General features: G+C 43.2%; 1 protein-coding gene across 3 annotated transcripts in view; it reads left to right on the top strand.

Moving 5' to 3' along the window:
• The window catches only part of hoxd4a (homeobox D4a), a 169375-nt gene that overhangs the window by 57517 nt on the left and 86030 nt on the right, over positions 1–25828 (top strand). The window contains exon 1 of one of the 3 annotated variants that reach the window (XM_072261805.1): positions 15107–15247. The exons of the other annotated variants lie outside the window; for them this stretch is intronic. Coding sequence (XP_072117906.1) covers positions 15208–15247 — 40 coding nt within the window. The 5' untranslated portion in view covers positions 15107–15207. Of the gene's footprint in view, positions 1–15106; positions 15248–25828 lie in introns of those variants that run through there. 3 annotated transcript variants of the gene reach the window in all.

Below are 25828 nucleotides of genomic sequence, written 5' to 3'. Positions count from 1 at the left end.
ATCCAGATCGTTAATAAAAATCACGAGAAGTAGAGGTCCCAGAACAGATCTTTGAGAGACACCACTAGTCACAATCCTCCAATCCTCCACCATGACCCTCTGCCTTCTGCAGGCAAGCCAATTCTGAATCCACCTGGCCAAACTTCCCTGGATCCCATGCCTTCTGACTTTCTGAAGAAGCCTACCATGTGGAACCTTGTCAAATGCCTTAATAAAATCCATATAGATCACATCCACTGCACTACCCTCTTCTATATGCCTGGTCACCTCCTCAAAGAACTCTATCAGGCTTGTTAGACACAATCTGCCCTTCACAAAGCCATGCTGACTGTCCTTGATCAGACCATGATTCTCTAAATGCCCATAGATCCTATCTCTAAGAAGCTTTCCCACCACAGACGTAAGGCTCACTGGTCTATAATTACCCGGACTATCCCTACTACCTTTTTTGAAGAAAAACGCAGAGGAACGAGACCCGTTCTATGCAGCATCTTGTTTGCAAATGTACAGTCGCTGGAGAACAACATTGAGGACCTAAGGGCAAGATTGCTATATCGGAAAGAAATGAGGAATTGCTGTGTTCTGTGTTTCACGGAGACATGGCTCACTCCGGACATTCCGGATGCATCGGTAAGACCCGAAGGCTTCTCGATAAACAGGATGGACCGAACTGCTGATTCGGAAGAAGCAAAAGGGGAATGTGTGTTTGCCTTGATAAACTTTCTGTGAGACGGTTTTGTCGTAATACACATAAGAATTGCTGGTGAACGCAGCAGGCCAGGCAGCATCTATCGGATTTCTCCCTCCCCCTCCCACTTTCAAATCTCTTACTATTTCTTCTTTCAGTTAGTCCTGACGAAGAGTCTCGGCCCGAAACGTCGACTGTACCTCTTCTTATAGATGCTGTCTGGCCTGCTGCGTTCACCAGCAATTTTTATCTGTGTTGCTTAAAATTCCAGCATCTGCAGATTTCCTCGTGTTTGCGGTTTTGTTGTAGTCGTGTTCCCCTGATCTGGCATATCTAACGCTTAATTGCCGACCATTCAATTTAAGAGAGCCCCCCCCCCCCGCCCCCACAGTGATCTTGACCGCAGTTTACATAATACCAAAAGCCGACGGTAATCAGGATTCGAGATATTCAATGCCTCCATATCCAAACAAGAAACAGCCCAGCCCGATGCATTTCATATCGTAGTAGGGGGCTTCAGTCAGGCTTATTTGAAGGAATCTCTACCCAAGTACCATCATCATAGTCCCAACACACTAAACCACTGCTATAGTACGATAAGGAATGTTTGCTGTTCCGTGCGCGGACCGCATTTCGGGAAATCTGATCAATTGGCAGACAGGCAAGACTTTGCTAGAGAAAGACATTCTCCTACCTGCATATAGGTAGAGGCTAAAGTTCAAGGCTCTAGAGATAAGATAAGAACAACAAGGAAGTGTTCTCGGAAGGCAGAGGAGCGGTTACGGGATTGCATCGAGTCGGTGGACTGCGACGTGTTCAAGGCTCATCAGAGGATCTGAATGAATACACCACAGTTGTCACAACTTTATAAAATCAGTCGTAAACGAGTGTGTCCCCACAAAATCATTCAGAGTGTTCGCCAACTAGCGCCGTGGATGGACCATGAGATCTGCAACATGCTGAGGGCCAGATCCTAGGGATTCAAATTTGGTGACCAATGAAGCTATAAGAGGTACGACCTCCGGAAGGCTATCTCACGGGTGAAGTGGCAATTCTAGTCTAAACTTGATTCATTGAAGGGCTCAACATCTGTGGCAGAGACTCGAATGCTATTACCTCTTACAAAGTGCAACCAAATGGCATAGGCGACAACTGGGCTTCACTTCCAGATTAGCTCAATGCCTTCTAAACTCGCATTAACCGTCAAAACAAGAAAGAATCTTCAAGACCTCCCTTGCCCCCGATGACCCTATGATTTTAGCCTCCGAGGCCGCCGTGAGAGGATAATTCAGGAGGATGAACCCCGGAAAGCATCCGGCCCAGAAGCGGTAGCTGGCCGAGTACTAACGACCAGCGCTAACCAACTGGCTGGAGTGTTCACCGATACCTTTAACCTCTCGCTTCGGCAGTCTGAGGTACCCTTCGGCTTCAAGTGGGCTTCAATTATTTCGGTACTTAAGAAGAAAGTTGTAGCTTGCCGCAATGGTAATCGTCTATCAACACTGACAGCCACCATGGTCAAGTGTTTTGAGAGGTTGGCAAAGAAAACAGATCAACTCCTGCCTGAGAAGGGAATTGGATCCACTCCAATTTGCCTATCGGTACAACAGGTCCACAGAAGATACCACTTCATTGGCTGTTCACTCAACCCAGGGACATCTGGGCAGCAAAAATGCATTAATCAGGATGATCTTTATTGACTTGATGGCCTGGCATTCAATATCGATACTGTATCGGCATTTCGATGCTCGGCATTCAATACTATCATCCCCTCAAAACTAATCAATATGCCTCAAGACCTTGACTCAATACCTCCTGGTGCAATCGGTTCCTCGATTTCGTCACTTGCCGACCACAAGCCGTTCAACGACATCTGTGTTAGCCCCCCTGCTCTGCTCGCTCTATACCCCTGACCGTGACGCTAAATGTAGCTCCAGTGCCGCAATTTAGGGTTGCTGATGACACTGCTATCGTAGGCTGCAACAGAGGTTTCAGCTTAAAGGAGGGGGATTGAAAATTGGTTTGAGTGGGTCACAACAACAACCTTTCACTTAATGTCACCAAGACCAAGGAGGAGGTCCAAGAACAAGTCCTCATCGGGGAAATCAGAGGAGGGGTAGGTCAGCATCTTGAAATTCCTCGTTGTTATCATGTCAGAGCATCTCTCCTGAGCTGAATGTGTAAGTGTAATTGCGAAGAAAGCACGACAGCGCCTCTGCTTCCTCAGACGTTTGCTAGGGACTCGGCATGACATCCAAAACTTAGACAAACTCCTGTGGATGTGTGATGGAGAGTATATTGACAAGTTGCATCACGGCTTGGTATGAAAACACCAATGCCTCTGAACAGAAAAACCTACAAAAAATAGCGGATAGGGCCCAGTCCATCACCATCTGAGCCCTCCCTACCACCCGAGCACGTCTAGACAGAGCGGTGTCCCAGGAAAGCAGCATCCATCATCCAGATCCCCCACCACCCAGGCCATGCTCTTCTCGCTGCTGCCATCAGGAAGATGGTACGGGAGCCTTAGGACCCGCACGACCAGGTACGGAAACAATTATTACCACTCAACCATGAGGCTCTTGAATCAGTAGGGACAACTTCCTTCAGCTGCACTCGCCCCATCTCTGAACTGTTCCCACAACCTACGGTTTCACTTTCAAGGATACTTCATCTCACGTTATCGATATTTATTACTAACCTACGTATTTATAATTATTTATTTCGTTTTGTATTGTTATAATCATTATTGTTATTTCCTTTTTTCTCTTTTGTATTTGCAGTTTGTTGACTTTTGCACACTGGTTGTCTGTCCGCTCTGTTGGGTGCGGTCTTCCAGTGATTCTATTATATTTATTGGATTTACTGAGAATGCCCGCAAGAAAACGAATCTTGTGGTTGTATGTGGTGACGTGTATGTACTTCGATAACAAATTGATATTGAACTTTGAACTTCTTTCATATCTCTCCACAGACTTCTTCTTTGAAGGAAATACACCCAACTTCTCCAAACTGTCTTGGTATCTGTACTCTTTCATTCTAACAACCATTCTTAAACCTTTTCAGGGCTCTTAAGACTCTCATGTCTGCAATAAACGAAGTGACCAGGTTGGACACAAAGTTGAGACCGGTCCAAGTGTTTAAATACATCAGCAGAACTTTCGTACGTTTTGTATTCTATGTTTTTTTTGGTAAAACACAGAATTGTGTATATCTTATTAACCATTTTCTCAAACTGCTCTGTCATTTTCAATCATTTGAGCTTTCATAACTCCAGATTCTTCGATTCGCATCCTCTTTAGAACAATGCCTATCATTCTATATAGTTTCTCATCATGCTTCGTCACCTCATTTGCCAGGCGTCCTGGAAATTATGGCTTGTACTTCCAGTGGCTTTATCACTGATCTCTGTGGATTGCCGCTGTTCTTCCTCCCCGAGTCCGTGAAACATCGTGCCTCGCTGTTGTCAGCCACTTGCTAACTTTGTACTCATGCTGTCAATTTTCCAGTTTTGTATGAGTTTCAACATCTCTTATTGTGACACCTTACCAAAATGAAAAAATAAGCCACTGGAAGCCACTCCCCCCTCCTCCCCCCCCCCCCCCCGAGATAGTAGGGTGAGGGTTTATGTCTCACTGCAGCATTAGCAAGTTGCAGTACGGAAGGAACGAAGGATTATCCACCATGCATTCGTTTGGATTCACCAGTTATCAATGTACAGTGCACACAGCAAGTTCAATTCAAAAATATCCCCGTCTTCCCAGGCTCACTTGAAATAACTTTTGACACAACGTAGGCGCATTCTCCTGATTATCAACAGTCAAGCATTGGAATTAACTCATATATTTCAGAGCAAAGCACAAAATAAAGTTGGCTGTTGTTTATGGAACCTGACAATGATTATATTCGTTATTGATGTCCCTCACTTTACAACTATACATCATTAGGTTGTAGAAGCGCCATTAAAAACATTGCGTAAAATGCGCATGAACAGCTCTTTTTCATATGTAAATATGGTACATTAATTTGCAATGATTAATTCAAATTGGCGATTTATTGTGTAAAAATTCTTTTCTAGAACATTTTCGTGTCGTTCATCCTGAATAGAGTAGGTTTTGATGGACTACAATCTTTTGCATTTATATGAGATGAAAACAAATCCCTAAACATTTTACCATTCATTTGCTCCCTTTCCATGAATTGCAGAGTATGCAGAAATGAAGTTTGCTAATTGGATTTTTCCCCTCTGAAACAAAAAAAAACTTTCTTTCTATTACCCTCCAACCTGATGGCATGAACATCGATTACTGTATCTAGCTTCTGGTAATTTTCCCTTCCCTCTTTCCTCTTCTTCAATTTCCTATTCTATCCTCTTTCCTCTTCTCCTCACCTGCCTATCACCATCCACTCTCCTCTCTTATCTGATTTCTTCTTCTCCTTTATCTTTTCCACTTATCATCTCTCAGCTTCTTACTTTGTTACCACTTCTCATTTTGTCACCTTTGAGCTCCTTTCCCTCTCCCACCTTCTTATTTGGGCATCCTCCACCTTTCTTTCCAGACCTGACGAAGGCTCTCAACCTGAAATGTCAGCTGTTTATTCATTTTCATAGATGCTGCCTGACCTGCTGAGCCCCTCCATCATCTTCTGTGTGTTGCTCTGGATTTCCAGCATTTGCAGGGTCTCTTGTGTTTGTTCTTGCTATTAATTAAGGCATCCGTTAGTCTTGCAAGACCATGGATCAGCACTGGAAAGTCTTCACTCTCCAGGGCGCAGGCCTGGGCAAGGTTGCATGGAAGACCAGCAGTTGCCCATGCTGCAAGTCTCCCCTCTCCACGACACCAATGTTGTCCAAGGGAAGGGCATTAGGACCCATACAGCTTGGCACCAGTGTCATCGCAGAGCACTGTGTGGTTAAGTGCCTTGCTCAAGGACACAACACGCTGCCTCAGCTGGGGCTTGAACTTAGGACCTTCAGGTCGCTAGTCGAATACCTTAACCACTTGGCCACGTGCCCACACGTGCTATTATTGCTATTATTTTTGCAATATCCCTTGCATTTGCCAACTATATCTGCAATGATTAACTCATCGGCCACATTAACTGCTCACTCATATGAAATACAATTCACTTTGTGGACTTGCAGAACCCAGCTTTAAACCTCTCAAGTTGAGTCAGAATCAAAGTCTCGATCATCAGAGTCCTTTTCTCCAAGGTGGAAATGCCAAATACTAGTGCGCATAGAATTAAGGTGAGAGGGGAAAAGTGTAAAGGAGATTTTTGAGGCAAGTTGTTTTGCACAGTGGAGGTGGTTGGTGCTTCTCAGGTGAAGCTGTGGAAGCAGATATCACAACAAACTTTAAAAGGCATTTAGGTTGGCACATGAACAGACAGCAGATGAAGGGACAAAAGTTATGTGCAAACAGATGTGATTAGTTTAAAGCAACATTATGATTGGTTCAGACATCATGGGCTGGTGGTCCTGTGTCTGTGTAGTGTTGTTCTATGTTCGATGAAAGAAAGGTGTGCTAGTATTTTTCGCAGTAATTCTATTGAATTCAACTGTGTATTTCTCCTTTACTTTTTTAGGGCATATTCTGGAGTTAGTGTATGTGGCAAATATTAATTTCAGCAGCAAACAATTTTCAGATTTGAATGTGAATTGCAGATTGAATTTAAAATGCAGCTCAGATCAATGAGCTTCCTGGAGCTGAAGGTTGGGGTCAATCGCAAACAAAGAAACACTCCACTTTGACTTCAGATGCCTGTATATGCATGGATGTGGCCTAAAGTCGGTGGGGATTAATATTCATTTTGGGTGTCTGGAGTGTGGGTGTGAAGAAGGAGGTGTTTGAAGACTATATGTAATTCAAAGGAAGCATTGTAGATACATTGTAACTATAGAATGATCCTGCTGTTTAAAAATGACATGTAATATTGGGTTTAGCAGGCCTCTTCTTCCAACAGTGTCTCAAATATGACGCCTGTATTCTCATTTTGCTAGAATAATGGCTTCTACATTCACTAGCTTCAGTGCCTCCCTGGTGACTTAGTTCACAGTTAAAACAACTTCAGAAATCAATATTAGAAAATTCAAATTTATGCACACAGTAAAGTTAGAAATAGTAAAATCCACTGCGGTTTTGAAAACATATTTATGTGTGTCCGAGCATATCCCTCACACTACCATTACAATCAAGCCAAGGGATCAATTCTAATTCAAAGACAAGTGCAGAAGGGCATGCTGGCAGCAGAAAAAGCATATCTACTGAGGTGTCAACCTACTGAAACCACAACACAAGATGGTGTGTACCAAACAACAAAAACAACATGCAAAGCCACCTCACAATTAAATAATCAGATCAATCCTCAACAGCCCTACCATACCTAATTATGAATGATCATGAACTGTCTGCAGGAAGATCCTCAATCCTCCAAGACACAGCTGAAGAATCCATCAGAAGTGCTGAGTAGACAATTCACCTCTGCTTTTTGTGAGATTTTAAGTATCAACCAAATTGGCCTGCAAAGAAATGACATCTAGAATTGATTGAGAATGGAAGGTACAGGAGTAATAATGGAACCAGACAACATCGGCACTGAAGTGAGAAATTCCAGAGCAACATACAAAAAATGGTGGAGCAGGACAACAGGTTAGGCAACATCTATTGAAATTAATAAACAGTCATTGTTCTGGACCAAGATCTTTAATCAGGACTGGCTTTTCAGCATCGACAGAATCTCTTGTGTTTACAATATTTTTTTGCACTCCAGAACTTGAAATGTCTTTGTTTAGCTGTTCCACTACAATTACAATATCTTCCTCCTCAGGCAGACTGGTGACACTCTTCAGGTGTGCTTCCCTAATTCTTTACTATTAACCTTCAGAATTAAAATGCATATTTAAGAAAAAAGGCAGGAAAAAAGAAAAAAAGCAGAGCTAATTCAATCTGGATGATTGCTGCTCTATCAGTCCACTGTCAGCAAAGTGAAAGGAGGTTTCACAAAACAGTACTGTAGATGGCAATCCTCACAAAACAGCTTACCAATGCCTACTGTATCTCGAAGGACCCCTTAATTGTAGACATTATCACAGTCTTTAACTGAACATGGATTAAAGAGTTAAATTTCAGATTTCAGGTGAGAGTAACTGCCCTTGATATTAGGATAGCATTTGATGAGGTGTGGTATCAAGAAGCATTTGCAAAACCATAGTTAATGGGTTTCAATAGAACAACATTCTAATTGTCAGAATCAGAAATAGCTGCACTTACTGGAGATCAATCGTTCTCTGAACATCACTGCAGGAACTCCTCAGGGCACTGTCTTTGGCCTAGTCATATTCAGCTGCTTTATCAATTACTTTCCTTCCAACACAAGGTCAGATATGTGGATGATTTTGCAGCACTCAATTTCATTTGCAAGCCCTTTACTTGCAAATGAAGCAGCCATGCCTACATTCAGAAAATCTAGGCAACATTTAGGTACCAGCTGATAAGCAGCAAGAATCATTTATCACACACACTTGATAGCCATTGACCATTTTATCAAGATAAATTTCTAATCACTTATCCCTGACATTCAATAGTATTGCCTGTGTGATGTTCCCAACCAAGAACGTTCTTGCGGCTGCTAATGATTAGAATCTTAGTTGTATGAGCACATAACTATTTTGGTTACAACACAAAGTGAGTGGTTGGATATCCTGCAGTGATTGACACTACTGACAGCCAAAACTTGCACAAAGGCACAAGTTAAGATCAAGATGGAAACCCATCATAGCCCTGGAAGAGTGCAGCAGCTCTAAAGCACCTGGTGTTATCCAAGAGCTCCAAGCTTTTTAGAATCAGCAACCTGTTTGATCAGTCCCTTATCCACTACCCTAAACACTCATTCTGTCCATCACTGCTGCACAGTAGCTGCAACATGTACCATCTACAAAGTGAACTGTAGTTACTACTTGTCTGGACTACTATAACTGCACCTCTTAAAGCCATGTTCTTCCTCTAAGGATGACAAGGGCAACAAAAGCATGGAAGTGCAACCACCTGTTCATGTTGAACTCCATCACAACTTGGAAATATGTTTCTGTCCCTGCATCTTCATGGCCAGATCCAAATCTTACAACTGCGCACTTAATGGCACCTCACAAAAAGAACTGCAGTGATAAGAAGACGGTTCGTCACATTTTCTCATTGGAGATGAGCAATGTTGGCTTTTCTGGTATTATCCAGATGGTGAAAATTAAAATAAGGAATAAATGATTAAGGGGCTACAGTTAATTTCATAGAGTGTATTAACTGGTGTGCTTTTTCAACTGCTGCTAATGAACCTATTTTAGGTTTAGAAGTACTGTAGGAAATTTCAGTTAGCTCTCTAGTAGGGGTAGTGAATAAAACTACACACCTGCAGTTCCAAGGAGCTCAAATACCTCATTGAAAACAATCCAGAAGACCTTTGTTATGTTTTGTAACTCCAGAAACTAATCAAAGGAAAAATCACAGGAGCCAGGATATTTATACTTATTATAAATATACACACATACATACATGTACACAGTATACTATATAGTACAACTACTATATAGACATCCACAGCATAGTAAATTTTAAATTGTCCCAGCCAGGCCTAAAGATTTTATTGCTGTGGAGGCTTTCTTACTCTGGCAGGATAACGTCTGTCAAGTGGAGGTGGGGGTGGGGGTGGGGTCACTGCTTGGCAGGCGAACCTTGTGGCTGTGAAACAATCTCTGGTTCCGGGGTCTCCTCCGTGATGATCGTAGGAGTTGACTCTGGAACTGCAGGAAGTGTTTCTGACAGCTCTGGACACCTTTCTTCTCAAACAATTGACTCTGCTCTCAACTGATGATGTGTCATCTTCAGATGATATCAAACACAATCTCTGGTGTGTAGGAGAGTGGTCCAGTGTGTAGTTCCGTCCTTAATTTTTCCAAGGACTTACTTCCGATCACCTCTGTAGCCCCTCAACAGGACTGCTTGTCCAGCAGTGGAACACCGAATCCCCTTGTTTGAGGAGCCCTCCATTTCTCTTAGCTCTTTGTCCTGTAAGCACCTTCTGAGATGGGGTTTGAGGAGATCCAAGTATGAGTGCAAGGGACAACCCAAGATCAGCATAGCTGGTGAGTTGTTGGTTGTGGAGTGTGCTGCACTGCGATATGCAAGGAGGATATTGGTGAGCATCTAATTCAGTACTGTGGGTTCTGCTGACACTGCTCACAGTGCATTCCTTAAGATCTTGATAAACCTTTCTGTAAATTCAGATCCATTGTCACTGACATCAGTCCTTGAGAAGAGGCTTCTCAATACGTCTACATTGTGCGATGCTGTTGTGAAGGCCATCGGAACACTTCTAGCCACTTTGCAGCTGATCCACTGCTACCCAGAAATTTGTGCCCATGAATGGTCTGGTAAAATCCACATGAATCCTCTGCCAGGGTAATGCAGTCCATTCCCAGGGATGAAGAGGCGCTGCTCTTGGCATCTTCTGCATGGTGAGCTGCTCGATCTGCTGAACCATCCCAGGCCACCCGACTGAGCTTCAAGCCAAACCTTTCATTTTGACAAGGCGTAGATGACCAGCATGTATCACCTCCAACACTTTAGCTCTCTGTTTGGATGAATCATCTCTCAATTCCCACATAAGGCAATCCCCATCAAGGTCAATTTCATCCTATTGCTAGTAAAAATGGTGAAACTGGAATTTCTATTGCACATTCCAGACATTTCTTGTCACCAAGTAGACCCCAGTCAGTGTGGGGTCTTTTCTGAATTCCCTTTGAATCAGTTCCTCCGTAATGGGGAGATTTTCAATTTGCATTGGGGAGAATATGTCAAGAGGAATGTCATGCTTTGTAACTTTTTTGGGTATTTACTTTTCCAAGTTAAACGGGACAATCCATCAGCATTTCCATGATTATTGTCCTCTCGAATATGATCTTGTAGCTGCATCCTTTAAGGAACAGTGCCCAATGTGCTGCTGTTAGTGGAACACCCTCCTGTGGATTGAAAATGGACACTGTGGTTAATTATCGGTTATGAGGGTAAAATCTCTCCCATACAGGTACCAGTTGATACGTTTTACACCCCAAACCGGACTCAAGGCCTCTCTGTCAATCTGAGTGTAATTTTCCTCTGCACCCCTCCCCCCTCTCCTTTTCACACTGGCCACCTGTCCTCTCTGCGCCCAGCCTTGATGCAGGGATTTGATCGAAAGCATCACAGACTGTGGATTTGCTAAGAGGATGTGGAGAAGGATGCAAGGGTCCTTGTCTCAGTTCAACCAAAGCAGCTGGTGTAACAGAGGACTCTTTGATCGATGTGCTGTTCCCAGGGAGACACAATGAGACAGTCACCAAGTGCCACTGGTAGATCATCAACTCAGTGAAAGGCTCTTTCATCTGCCCACAAATTGTTGTTCTTCCAGCATAGCGTATTGTCTGTGAGGGAATGCTGCTTACTGGCACATTCCAGGCTGAGGACCATGTGTGAAGGATGTACTGAAGCTTGTTGCAGCCACTGAAAGGATCTGTAGGGAAAGACTACAGTCTCGGGTCCTTCTGCTATGGACATGGAAGGAGGGGAAGCCCCTCAGATATTGAAAGGGCGATTCATCTGAGGGAGTAACAAGAGTGATAATGGTGCTATGGTTCGAAAAAAAGTGTCAACATGATTGAATGTATTGTCCAATGTCACAACGTATGTAAAAAGATTTTGCTCTTATATCTGAAAAAAACTCCCCCCCACCTCTCATAGATGCTGCTTGACCCACTGCATTCCTCTAGCAGACTCCTTCCTGCTCCAGATTCCAGTATCTGCTGTCTCTTGTGATAATCTATTGCTTGGCAGTGGATAGAAAGACAGAAGATATTAAATGCCAGGATGGAGTTCTATCAGTTAAGAAAATTGAAAATGACAGACAGACCTCCAAATTTTATTACACAGATTTTGCATGTTAAACTGAAAAGTCAAATGCATTGTCTTTTAAAGTCAATGGAATTCATGTGCATCCCTGTCCTCACACCCAACCCCCTCCCCGGTCAATATGTGGAGATTAACTCCTGTGAGTTCCCAACAAAATACTTGGACCATCAATAGACACGGACAATCCATGCAAAGCCTTGCTTATCAGTGAATTGTTAGATCCCCTGCCTTTTTTGTACCTACCACCTGAAATGTTTTTTTAGGTTTTCTCTTGGACTGTAGGTTTATCCCAAGGATATCCCTCACCCTCACCTTGGATACTCAGACCACTTATCTGTTTTTCTAATCTCTGCAAACAGACCACTGGTTAAAAGATTCAAGCCAGTTCACAGGGAGATCAGGACCTGGCTAGAAGTTGCCACTTCAGCACTGCATGACTGCTTTTAAAGCGCAGACTGGAGTGTATTCAGAGAGGGAGCTACCTACAATCATCAAGTCAACATTGACAAATACGTGGAATCTCAGTGCAATGAGGATGTTGCCGTGATTAAACACTACACTACCAGGGACTATGAAACCAGAAACCATGTCTGACTGCAGAGGCTCCTGCACTGCATAGGGAATGGGACTCTGCCTTCAGATCGAGGGACAGGACGACTCTGAGGTCAGCAAGAGCCATAATCTCCCATGCCATCAGGAAGGCAATGTGTGAGAACGCACAGAAAATCCAGAGACACCTTTGTGATACCAGGGACACATGGCACATGTGGCAAGGTACACAAACCATAACTGATTACGAGGCCATCCTGCATGTCAACAGCAGCAGCGCCAACCTTCCTGATGGGCTGAATGTTTTCTATGCATGACTTCACCAATTGAATGATGTGACATTGAGGAAAGCCCCTTCTCTGCCTGAGGAATTGGCACAGCCGAGATGAGGAGGACTCTAGCCAGGGTAAACCCATGCAAAGCTGCAGGGCTGGACAACATACCTGGTCAGGTGCCGAGGGAGTGTGCAGCCCAGCTAACAGAAGTCTTAATGTCGATCTCAAAGTTTAAAGTTCAAAGGAAATTTATTATCTAAGTACACATATATCATCGTATACAACCTGGAGATTAATTTTCTTGCACACATACTCAATAAATCCAATAACCATAATAGAATCAATGAAACAGTCCACTGTCCCTGAGGCTTCAAGACAGCCCTAATCATTTCGTGCCCAAGATAGCAGTAGTAACGGGCCTAAATGATTATTGCCCAGTGGCATTGACTTTTAACAATCATGAAGTGCTAAGAACAGCTGGTAATGGATTATATAAAATCCCACCTTCCACCTACCACTCAAACCAGTCCATGGATGATGCCATAGCCTCGGCTACCACTTGTCCTGTTCCATCTAGGAAACTATGCCTTGTACGCCAGGATGTTGTTCATGGACTTCAGCTCAGCATTTAACATGATCATTCCTCAGAGGCTGTTGGGTAAACTGTCTTTGTTGGGACTCAATGCCCCTCTCTTTAACTGGATCTTGGACTTCTTGATGAAAAGGCCTTAGTCAGTCTTAGCTAGCAGCAACATCTCAAGCTCCATCATGCTGAGCACTGGTAGAGAGGCTTGTCAAATAGTGTGAAAACAACAACCTGAGTCTCAACATGGACAAGATAAAAGAGGTGATTATGGACTTCATGAAGACACAGGTCAACTGCACTCTATTGCATGTCAATGGCTCTGCTGTGGAGAGAGTAAAGAGCACAAAGTTCCTTGGTATGCAGATAATAAATGATCTAACCTGTACCCATCCTCACTCGTCAAGAAGGCACAGCACGTCTACACTTTCTAAAGAGATTGAGGCATGCAAGGCTCCTCACCCTCATTCTAACAACGTTCTACAGGAGCACCATCAAGAATGTCATTGAGTGGTATAGAAGCTGAAGGGCATCAGACCACAAGACCCTGTACAGGATAGGAAAAAAAAAACACCAAGAGGATCACAGGGGACTCCCTTCCCCGTTTGTGAGATTTACCAGGAGTGTTGCAGATGAAGGGCCCAAAGCATTGTTGAGGATCCCTACCAGCCATCGCACAATCTCTTTGACCCACTACCATCAGGAAGGAGGTACAGAAGCATCAGGATTAGGACTGCTGGAGTGGGTAACAGCTTCTTCCCTCAGGCTGTGAGACTATTGAATTATTCTGCTGCCACCAAGGTCTTGTCACTAGGACAGCGAGTTGTTTACTGTTTACCTCTGCTGCACTTTAGTACATGCATTTAAATTACATTCTGTTTATTTTTGTGTAGTAGAATATTTTGGTTTATGTGCTGTGTGTGATACATTGCACCGTGGTCTGGAGGAATGTTGTTTGGTTGCATATATACTGTATACACACACATAACACACACAGAGTCAGATGACTATAATAAACTTGAACTTGTGTAAACTTAAAATATTTAGCAGAAAGGTTATAATTGGTTGCACAGTTGTTTCTGCCATCTTTCTGTTTCAAAAGTATATAGTAGGAATTGATATCCAAATTTCAATAATTGTGTCTTTAATATGCGAACGATTTCCTCTGAAAATGCACATGTGGACTTTTTATTCAAATTGGACTCACTGCTTAAGATTCTGTGCTCCCATTCTAAATATTCTTCATAATTTGGCAAAGAAACATATATCAACAGAAACAACAGTATTGTATGAAAGTAAACAAACAATCATCAAAATTCTGAAATCAAATGCAGTTAGATTTGACATGCAGTGGATTTGGCACAAAGCCTTCATTGGAGCAAGTGTCAGTTATGCCTGTAGCTTTAAAATGCTATGCTTTTGATTTCGTAGTTTGGCGCATTGTCAAGGGATCTATGCTTTGAGGCATTCATTTAAAACTGTAGCACTTAAGATCTGTTCAAAAACTGCATTCTTCCATCTCTGCCCAGGTCAGCACCTGCTACTGCCCATCTGCTGTGGAACCTCTTATGTACAACATTTATTGTCAGCCTGAAACACTCTAATGAACTTATGGCACTCTGAATCCCTACCACTTGTGTCCCAAACCACATTAAGTCTCATCCACTGCATTTTAAAATTGTCATTTTTGTTTCGAAGTCCTTCCGTGACCTAGCTTAATGTTACTTGCATCGCAAATCCAGCAACGATTCTTTCAGCTAAGTCCTCAGCCCCCCTCCTTCCTTTGCTTCATCACTCCAGTCTAAACGCTGCGCTTCCCTCAGCCTCCTCCTGTGTACCAGTCACATTGGCCAGGTTTTTAGTCAAACGTTCTTAGCCCAGAGAATGAGTTGTGAACTTTTCCTCCTGACTAAGGCATTGTATAAATACAACGTCCTCTTGACCTGATGAAACAACTTCCTTTAGAATCACCGAAAGCCGCTCGCTAACCGCGAAGGTCCGCCTTCCCCAACCCCAGCCTCCCACCGGGCGGGCGCAGTGCTCATGCGCACTCCTCGCGATAGGAAGTGTCTTCAGGCTTGCCGGAAGTGGCTGGCGCTGCGAAGTTGACATTGTGTGTGAGGGCAGCCGCAGCTTTTATTGGCGGAAAGTTGGCCTGAACGGCGTTGCACCATGTCACTAGCAGGAGACGCGTTCGCTTGCCAGATGGCAGGTAATGATTTCAAAGCCTGTTCGGATTGTTACAGAACATGAATCCGGGAGAGTCGGAGGACAGAGGGGTAGTTTGGGCCCAGATCAGGGGGTGCAACAGGTGGACGCAGAGCGCTACCTCTGCGCTTCTTTCTCTCGCGAGAACTGGTGGGAGGTGCCGTGCACTGCCTTTAATTTCCGAATAAGATTGCAATTTTTTTTATTGTCTCGTATGATTGCGTGTCAGGTTATTAGGGTCTTAAATTGTGCAACTTATCGCATTTTGCCGCCTTTAGGGCAAGAGAAATTGCTTGCTCGTGTTTTGTTGAGAAGACATTTATCTGTGTGCTATACTCGAAACGTGATAATAGCAGTAGCAGTAAATGTTTGAAATACCTAACAGTCCAGACAACAGCAGAGGAGAAATTGATTCCAGGTCAATGACATTTGAGCTTGGAGCAGCCACCGCAAGGGTTCGGCGCGGAAGGACCACAGTTTCGGGTTCTTCAGCTGCTGGACAGGGACTGGGAGGTTTTAAGAAGTGTCATTGAGCGCTACTTAATGCCTTGTATGTGAATATAACAATGAAAAGACTTTGCAAAGTTACTTCTTAGACACGCTTATTATGTAGTGTTTGTTTTGCTCAAAATGCCATTTCAAAGCAGCTGAGATATGTTGAAAATTTCTGTTTTGAACTCAGTTTTATGTGGAATTCAAAGATCTGAAATAAAAACCGAAAATGTTGTGAATAACGGGTCAGACAATATTTAAGGAAGGGGAAATAGCTATCGTTTCAGGTCAGAGATCTGTTATCAGAGCAGAGGGAAATTGCCTTGGACATGAATAGTTATACCACTTTTTTCACAGACCTGCTGAGTGCTTTTGTCATTTTCTGTTTGTATTATGTGAGAGGAAACAAGTTAGTTTTGTGTAACAGAGAAGGTGAAGGGATAGATAAAGAAAAGGCAATACCTCTGATTGGATGAGGCTGTGAGGATTGGATGTTGAAGTTACTGGGTCAGTAGAACGTTTTACTTTTCTGTTATTGAGTGTCCAGTGCTTTGTCATCAATGTCCATTCAAGGGAATATTGTTTAAAGACGGATTAGGTAGCTTTATTGCATAACTTTTATAAGAGGTACAGGAAGCCACTTTGTTTCTTTACAATATTGCTTGTTAACCAACATTGAATCAGAATCTGGTTTATTAATATTTCAATAGTAGGCACCTATTAGTCTTGTGAGACCATGGATTTGTGCCTTGGAAGGTTTCCAGGGCGCAGACCTGGGCAAAGTTGTATGGAAGGCTGGCAGTTGCCCATGCTGCAAGTCTCCCCTTTCCACACCACCGATGTTGTCCAAGGGAAGGGCACTAGGGCCGATACAGCTTGGCACCAGTGTCATTGCAGAGCAATGTGTGGTTAAGTGCTTTGCTCAAGGACACAACACGCTGCCTCAGCTGAGGCTCGAACTAGCAACCTTCAGATCACTAGACCGACACCATAACCACTTGGCCACGCACCAACACATCTGGTTTGTTATTACTGATATATGTTGTGAAATTTGTTTTGTGATAGCACTACAGTGTGAGGCAAAATTTATTACAAGTTACAAAAATAAATACAGCAAAAGTTGAGTGTTGTGGTAGAGTTCATGGACCATTCATAAATCTGATAGTGGAAAGGAAGAAGCTGTTCTGGAATGGTTCCGGATGATTGGAAAATTGCAAATGTTACTCCAGTCTTTAAGACGGGAGGGAGGCAGAAGATAGGAAATTGTAGGTCTGACTTCAGTGGTTGGAAAGATGTTGGGGTTCATTATTAAAGGGATGAGTTTTTGGGGTACTTGGAGACAGATGACAAAATAGGCCAAAGTCAGCATGGTTTCCTTGAGGGAAAATTGATCTGACAAATCTATTGGAATTCTCTGAGGAAATAGACAGGATAAACAAAGGTGAGTCAGTGGGTGTTTATTTGGATTTTCAGAAGGCCATTAGCAAGGTGCCACACATGAAACTGTTTAACAAGATAAGAGCCCATGGTATGGGATAGATGCTAGCATGGATAGAAGATTAATTCAAGAGGCAAAGAGTAAATAAAGCGGGCCTTTTCTGGTTGGCTCTCGGTGACTAGTAATGTGCTGCAGGGGTCGATGTTAGGACTGCTTTTCATGTTATATGTCAGTGATTTGGATGAAGGAGTTGATAGTTTTGTGGATGATACAAAGATAGGTGGAGGGGCAGGTAGTGTTGGAAGTAGAGTGTCTGTAGAAGGACTTGGACAGATTGGAAAAATGGGCAAGGAAGTGGCAGATGGAATACAATGTATGGAAGTGTATGGTCGTGCACTTTGGTAGAAGGAATAATAGCATGGACTGTTTTCTAACTGAGGAGAAAATTCAAAAATCAGAGGTGCAAGGAGACTCAGGACTCCTGGTGCAGGATTTCCGGAAGGTTAACACAGGCTGAGTTGCTGGTGAGGAAGGAAAATGCAATGCCAGCATTCATTTCAAGAGGACTAGATTACAGAGAAAGGATGTGATGATGAGGCTTTACAAGGCATTGGTCATTCTGCGCCTGGAGTGTTGTGAGCAGCCTTGGGCCCCTTATCTAAGGAAAGATGAAAGGGTTAATGTATGAGGAGGGTTTGATGGCTGTGAGCCTGCATTTGCTGGTTTAAAAGGATGAGGGGGAATCTCATTGGGCTGAGTGGCCTAATTCTGCTCCTATGTCTTATGAAAATGGTGAGTGTGGGTCTTCAGGGTCATGGTAGTAACATGAAGAAGACCTGATCCAAATGGAGAAGGGTCTTTATGGATGATGTCACCTTATTGAAATCCTCTGGAGGGTTCTGCCCCTGCACCCTCTTGCAGTGCCGTACATTGGAGGCTCCATACCAGGCTGGATGCAACCAGTCAGAATGATCTTCACTGCACATCTGTAAGTGTTTGCAAGGGTCTTTGGTGACATTCCAAATCTCAGCAAACTCCGAAATAGGATCAAAACAACAGTTTTCGACTATTGGCTTTCATAAATCAGGGTGTTGGGGTGTTACGTTGAGATTGTATAGGATGGTGATGCGGCCAAATTTTGAGTATGGTGTGCACTCTGATCATCTACCTCCAGGAGAGGTATCAGTAACCTTCAAAGAGTATAGAGAACATTTATACAGTTGTATATGAATTTGAAGACCTGAGTTAAGGGATAAGTTGAATCGGTTACAGGAAAATGATGGAAGATCTTGTATATTGTACTAAATTATGAGGGTATAGATAGGGTGAATGTATGCATGCTTTTGCCCCTCTGGTTAAGTGAAACCAAAAACAGAGGCCAAAGGTTTAGGGTGAAAGAGGAAATATTTAAGGGGATCCGAGGGAGCAGTGTGATTGTGGAATGAGCTGCCAGTGGAAGTTGTAGATGTGGTTTCAATTGCAACATGTAAGGGAAGTCAGGTAGGAACATGAACATGGTGGTGGTGATGAAGGGCTATGTTCTGGGTGCAGATAGATGGGACTTGGCAGAAAACAAGGCTGGCACAGACTTGATGGGCTGAAAAGCCTACTTCTGTGCTGTAATACTCTGACTGTAATGTAGTGGAGCCACTGGTGTGCCTTCTTTACAATTGCATCAAAGTACAAAGTTCAAAGAAAATTTGTTATCAAAGTACACGTGTCGCCTGAGATTCATTTTCTTGTGGGCACACTCAATAAATCCATAATTAAATAAGTATCATAATAGAATAAATAAAATACTGCACCTTGGGCAAAAGACAACAAACTGGAAATACAAAAAGAAATAGATAAATAAGCAATAATTATCACGAACATGAGATGAAGAGTCCTTGAAAGTGAGTCCATTGGTTGTGGGAACAGTTCAGGGATGGGTAAATGTAGTTACCCCCTTTGGTTCAAGAGACTGATGGTTGAGGGATAATAACTGTTTCTGAACCTGGTACGATGAGTCCTAAGGCTCAAAGTACAAAGAAAAACTTATTAACAGAGTACTTACATGTCACCAGATACAACCCTGAGATTCTTTTTCTGCAGGCATACTTAGCAGTCTATAGGACAGTAACTATAAACAGGATCTGTAAACTGTAAACAAATGGTGCAAATGCAGATAAAAAATAAATAGCAATAAATAACAAGCTTGAAATAGCAAGATGAGAGTCCTTAAACAAATGTAGTTATCCCCTTTTTTTCCTGTATCATCTTCCTGATGGCAACAGCGAGAAGAAAGTTGTTGGTAGACGTCCCTGCTGATGGATGCTGCTTCCTGTGACAATGCTCTATGCAGATGTGCTTAGTGGCGAAGAGGGCTTTACCTGTGATTGACCTCATCCTCTACTTTTTGTAGGATTTTCCATTCCAGGGCATTGGTGTTTCCATACCAGGATGTGTTGTAGAGGGTCAGTATACACTACACCACACATGGATAGAAATTTGTCAAAGTTTTAGATGTCATGCCAAATCTTTGCAAACTCTTAAAGGAGTAGAGGCACTGCCATGCTTTCTTCATCATTGCACTCGTGCTGGGCCCCGGACAGGTCCTCTGAAATGATGACACCGAGGCCTTTAAACATGTTGACCCTCTCTACCTCTGTTTCCCCTGACGAGGACTGGCTCGAGAACCTCCGGTTTTCACCTCTTGGAAAAAAAACATCTTCTTGGTCTTGCTGACATTGAAAGAGGTTATTGTTGTGGCACCACTCAGCCAGATTGTCCATCTCCCTCCTACATGCTGATTCGTCACTTCATTTGATATGGCCAGCAATGACAGCAAGTTTGAAAATGGCATTGGACGTGCACTTAGCCATAAGTGTAAAGTGAGTGGAGCAGGAACACAGCCCTGTGGTGCACCTGTGCTGATGGAGATTGTGGAGGAGATGTTGTTGCCAATCCAAACTGACTGGGGTCCTCAAATGAGGAAATCAAGGATCCAATTGCACAAGGAGGTATTGAGGCCAAGGTCTTCAAGCTTATTGATTAGTTTTGAGGGGATGATAGTATTAAATGCTGAGCTGTAGTCAATAAAGAGCATCTAGATTTGCACATCTTTGCTGTCCAGATATTCCCAGGGTTGAATGAAGAGATAACACCGACAGGCGAATTGGAGCTGATCCAAGTCGCTTCTCAGGCGGCGTTGATATGTTTCATCACCAACCTCTGAAAACACTTCATTGTTGTGGATGTCAGTGGTATTGGACTACGGTCATTAGGGCAGAGTACCATGTTCTTCTTAGGCACCGGTATAAGTGAAGCTGCTTAATGCAGGTGCTTACCTCAGACAGCTGAAGTGAGAGGTTGAAGATCTAAGTGAACACCCCAGCTAGTTGATCAGCACAGGTCTTTAGTACTCGGCCAGGTACCCCGTCTGGGCCAGGTGCTTTCATGGGTTCGCCCTCCTGAAGACGGCATGCATGTTGGCCTCAGACTGATATCGCAGGATCTTTGGGGGCTGTGGGAGTTTGTGATGCTTCTTCCATATGCTGACTGTCAAAGTGAGCATTGACTGAGGGCATTGAGGTCGTCTGGAAGTGAGACCCTGTTGTCACCTACGTCGATTGATTTTACTCTATAAGAGGTGATAGTATTCAAGCTCTGCCACAACGTTTGAGCATCCTTCATTGATTCAAGTTTAGTCTGGAATTGGTTCTTCGCCCATGAGATGGCTTTCTGAAGATCATACATGGACCTCTTGTAACTTTCTTGGTCACCAGACTTAAATGCCTCTGATCTGGCTCTCAGCAGATTGTGGGTCTCGTGTTTCATCTGGCTGTGGAAGACTCTGAATTACTTAGTGGGAACATGCTTGTCTCCAACTGTTTTTATAAAGTCTGTGCAGGGCACAGGATAAATCCTCTGTGATGTTAATGCCCAGGTGCTTGAAGCACCTTGCCCTTTCCACCACTGACTCTACTATGAGAATGGCATGTGTTCTGGTTTTAGTCAGAACTCAACAAATTAATGGAAATGAGCCTTGTCATGTTGTAGTTTATGATTTTAGTATTTAAAAATAAAGATTATTTTCCACCAATATGTGATGCACATATGACTATCCTACAGATCAGTTATGCATTGATAATTCAGATATTAATCACTAAATTCCCAAGTTTCATTCCCAAGATTGCTTTGTTTATATCAATTATATGTTTTCTTTGTGCAAACCATGTAAATAATCAGTATCTGCAATTGCTATTCCATATTCGTTTTTTTTTTGCTCTGTTTAGTTGATAGCACTTTTGACTACGGCTTTCTTTATGTGGAGGATGTTTACACGGCAGACATTGCTTGCTGTTCCTTTGGCTTAAACTGAAGATGTAGAATTATTGAACAAAAACAATGTACTGGGTTTGCTGAAAATCTGAACTACGTACTGTAGTGGAAATGCTCAGCATGTCATGCGGACTGCAGAGAGTTATTAACATTGTTATATTTCATCATGGAATCATAAAAAGGTTATAAAAGAGGAGGCTATTTGGCCCATCATATCTGCATTGGCTTTCTCTAGGGCAGGGGTTCCCAAAACCCTTACTTAATGGTATTGGTCCATGGCATAATAAAGTTATGGACCTCTGTTCTGGCACAACTCTCTAATTTCATTCACTGGCTCTTTCTCTAGTTCTGCACTTTTATCCTACCATATGTTTATCCAATATCATCTTGAAAACCATAGTTGAACTTGCTTCCACATCAGCAGGCAGAACATTCCAAACTCCAACCACATGGTGTATATAAGTTCATTCCTTGTGTCACTCCTAATTGTCTTCGCCTGTATTTTGATCTTTCACCAGCCTCTTGCAATCCACCCTGTCCAGACCCCTCATTGTTTTGCACACTATCATCTCCCCTTGGAAGCCTTCCTCGATTATACTCCCCAACTCTTCCTCTGCTACATTGACGACTGCATTGGCACTGCTTCATACAGCCATGCTGAGCTCATCAGTTTTATCATCTTTAGCTCTGACGTCTGCCCTGCCCTTAAATTCACTTGGTCCATCTCTGAAACCTCCCTCCCCTTTCTCGATCTCTCTGTTTCCAAACTGTCAACCGACATCTTCTATAAACGTACTGATTCCCACGGTTATCTTGACTATACCTCTTCCCACCCTATTTCCCGTAAAAATGCTATTCCCTTTACTTACTTTGCCTCTACCACAGCTGTTCCCAGGATGTGACTTTCCGTTCCAGGACATCATTGATGTCCTCCTTTAAAAAATGGGGTTTCCTGCCCTCTAATAATAATGTTGCCCTCACCCACATCTCCATTTCCCGTATATCCATGCTCACCCCATCTTCCTGCCGCCACAGTGGTGATAGAGTCCCTCTTGTCCTAACCTACCACCCCATCGGCTTCCGCAACTTCTGCCATCTCCAAAGATATCCCACCACTAAACATATCTTTATTTCACTCCTCCCCAACCCCGCTTTCCACAGTAATCACTCCCTCCGTGATTCCTTTATCCATTTGTCCTCCTGACTAATCTCCCTCCAGGCACTTACCCCTGCAAGCAGCCTAAGTACTATATCTGCCTATAAACTTCCTCCCTCACTTCCTTTCAGGGCCCCAAACTGTCCTTCCAGATGAGGCAACACTTCACCTGCAAATCTGCTTGGGTTGTCTGTTGTGTCTGGTGCTCCCGATACGGCCTCCTTTACATTGGGGAGACCTGTCGTAAATAGGGGGACTGCTTCGCTGAGCACCTGCACACCATTTGCCACAAGTGGGACTTCCTGATAACCAAGGATTTTACTTTGTGCCAAGACGAGGCCACCCTCGGAGTGGAGGAGCAACACCTTGTATTCCGTCTGGGTAATCTGTTTCCCCTCTCCCCCTACCTTTGTATTCTGGTCTCTTCCCCCTTTCCTCTCAGTCCCGAAGAAGGGCCTCAGCCTGAAACATCAGCCAACTGTTAATTTCTATAGATATTGCGTGACCTGCTGAGTTCCTCCAGCGTTTTGTGTGTGTTGCTTTGGATTTCTAGCATCTGCAGACTTTCTCACATTTACATCTCCCCTTGGCTTTCTCTTCTCCAAAGAAGCAATATCAGCTTTTCCAGTCTATCTGTAACTGTTGTTCCTTATCCCAGGAACTATTGTTCTGAATCTTCCCTGGACTCAATGTAATGTCTTCACATCTGTTCTACAAGGTGACAGCCAGAATTGAACATAATACCTCTGGTAGAAGCTGTACTTATATTTTAGAAAGGTACAGCATAATATACCTTGTATTCAATGCCTCTGTTGATAAGCTCAAGACTATGTAATAACCTCTTTAGCAAACTATCTTGCCACGCTCAAGAGTTTGTACATCGATGAACTACTGTCATTCTCGTTCTGTGTCCCTTTAAAATCAATTTCCTTTAGTTTTTATTTTTTATGACCTGTCATTCTTTCTACAAAATCTCCATATTGTACTTCAGCCACCATACATTTGCTTCTTTCTCCAGCCCATATTTACCTTGCTATATTCATAGTTCACATGGTGAACCCACACCCCTACTATTGAGTTTAAAGTCGTAGCCGTGTGATTTGCCTGGTCCCTGGTCCCAGCTTGGTTCAGGTAGAGCCCTTCCTAACAAAACAGCTTCCTCCTCCTATCCTGGTGCCCATGTTGCACAATTCAAACCTACTCCCATACCAATCTTTGAGCCGTACATTTAGCTATTTGTTCTTATAAACCCTTTGCAAATTTGCACTTCGCTCTGGTAACAATCTAGAGGTTATTACTTTTTTTGGATCTCTTTTAATTTAGTTCCTACTTAAATTCCATCAGCAAAATATGATCTGAACCAGCAGAGTCTATTCCCTTGTTTTTCCTATGTCATTGGTACCCATATGGACCACAACCACTGTAATCTTTCCCCTTCACTCCAACTTTCGCTGTAGGATAGATGAGATATCCTGAGCTCTGGCATCAGGCAGACAACACAGCCTTCTGGACTATTGATCCGTGTGACAAAGAATTGTGTCTATTCCTCTGACTATACTATTCCCAATTACAACTGCGTTTCTCTTTTCTCCCCCTGAGCTATGGTGTCATAGTTTGGTTGCTCATCCTTCCTACAGACCCCCCACTCTCTTCCTTTCAGGGAGCAGCAATCTCAGATCTGTTAGGCAAACTCTTGGATCCCCCTTCATGACTCACTTGCAGTCACATCCTCTTGTCCCTGGCGACAAACTGATTTTGAAGTAGTTTATCTTATGAGTGTGACTGCCTCTTAAAACATAGTGTCCAGCTATCCCTCCCTTTCCATTGAGGCTCAGATTCTAGGTAATCAATTTTGAGCCTGGTTTCCTTGAGCAATCAGCATTTGCTATAGATGTGGTCACCAGGAATCACAATGGGGTCCATCAACTCCCACATTGTGAGGGGATCCAGGAGTGCCCCTTTTAACTGTTTGAAGAGAGACAGGGAGAGACATTTATCATTGATGGTTTGTTTGGAAAGGAGAGAGAGACAGAGTTATTTACCACCGATATGTTGCTTTTAGAAAAGAGAGAGAGAGAGACCAAGATTAACGGTTGGACTGTCACTTTAAGGCATTGGAAGTAACTTTGGATTTCTACTGAGTTTGAAGTTGGAGACAGCACCACGCAGCTCGAAAGTTGCTATGGTGACCGAAGGCAGTGTTATTTAATGGACACTCGATGTTATGATTTTCAACTGGTTGTTGATGTTACTTCCAAGGACTTGTTGCCTGCTTGTGCACTTCTTTTGCAGACAAAGGAGGGAGGGGCTCTTTGAGTGACAGGTGATGCTCAGCCTGGTGAAATAATTGGGAGGTCAGATGATACAGACCTCAGGGCACATGATCTGGACACTGAATGAACATTGTTGTGCCCGCAGGAAGAATTGGTTTTGGAGGATCGATCAGGCGGATCGATCCAAATTGCTATTCCAGCGTAAAGAAGGGGTTGACTGGTGGGGAGTTGTCTATGTGTCCACCCTTGCCGGGGTGATAGCTCCACCACAGAAGACCGGCCCCCCTGGTTAAAGTCACAGTTGGTGACTTGTAAAGGATTTCGGAGGACGACGAGAAGATCGACGGCATCAGCTCAGCTGAAGACTCAACTCAACACACTCACTCACTCTCTGTCTCTCTGTCTCTCTGTCTGTCTCTCCTCAACTAAATACCACGAACTGAACTGAACTTTACTCAACATCGTAAGACTGTAGATTTTTACCCCTACACTTAAGAAGCTTGGTTTTTATATATATATTCCACACTTACTTTTATATATAATCATTGCTAACCTGTTTGATTTATCTACACTTATATTACTGTGTTGTGTAGTTACTAATAAATATTATTAGTTTATAGCAATACAAGACTCCAAAGTGTTTTCCATCTCTGCTGGTTCTTTATCCCCGTCATGGGGTACGTGACAACTACATGTAGCTACATTACCTGATCCTGCATCCTTATTTAATTTGTTGTAATTTTGTATCTTTTTCAGTTATCTGTGTGATAGAAAAGAAATCCTTACCTGTTGCTCACCTGTGCCACATTGCCAAAGCCTCTCAAGCTAAAGATTCAAATCTTGGTCTCCTCTATCGGCCTACTCACACACTGGCTCATCCAAAATGTCCTCTGAGACTTTGGC

Source organism: Mobula birostris, chromosome 6 (genome assembly GCF_030028105.1).
Source record: "Mobula birostris isolate sMobBir1 chromosome 6, sMobBir1.hap1, whole genome shotgun sequence".
Classification (NCBI taxonomy): Eukaryota; Metazoa; Chordata; class Chondrichthyes; order Myliobatiformes; family Myliobatidae; genus Mobula; species Mobula birostris.
This window is presented reverse-complemented; position numbering and strand designations above follow the sequence as displayed.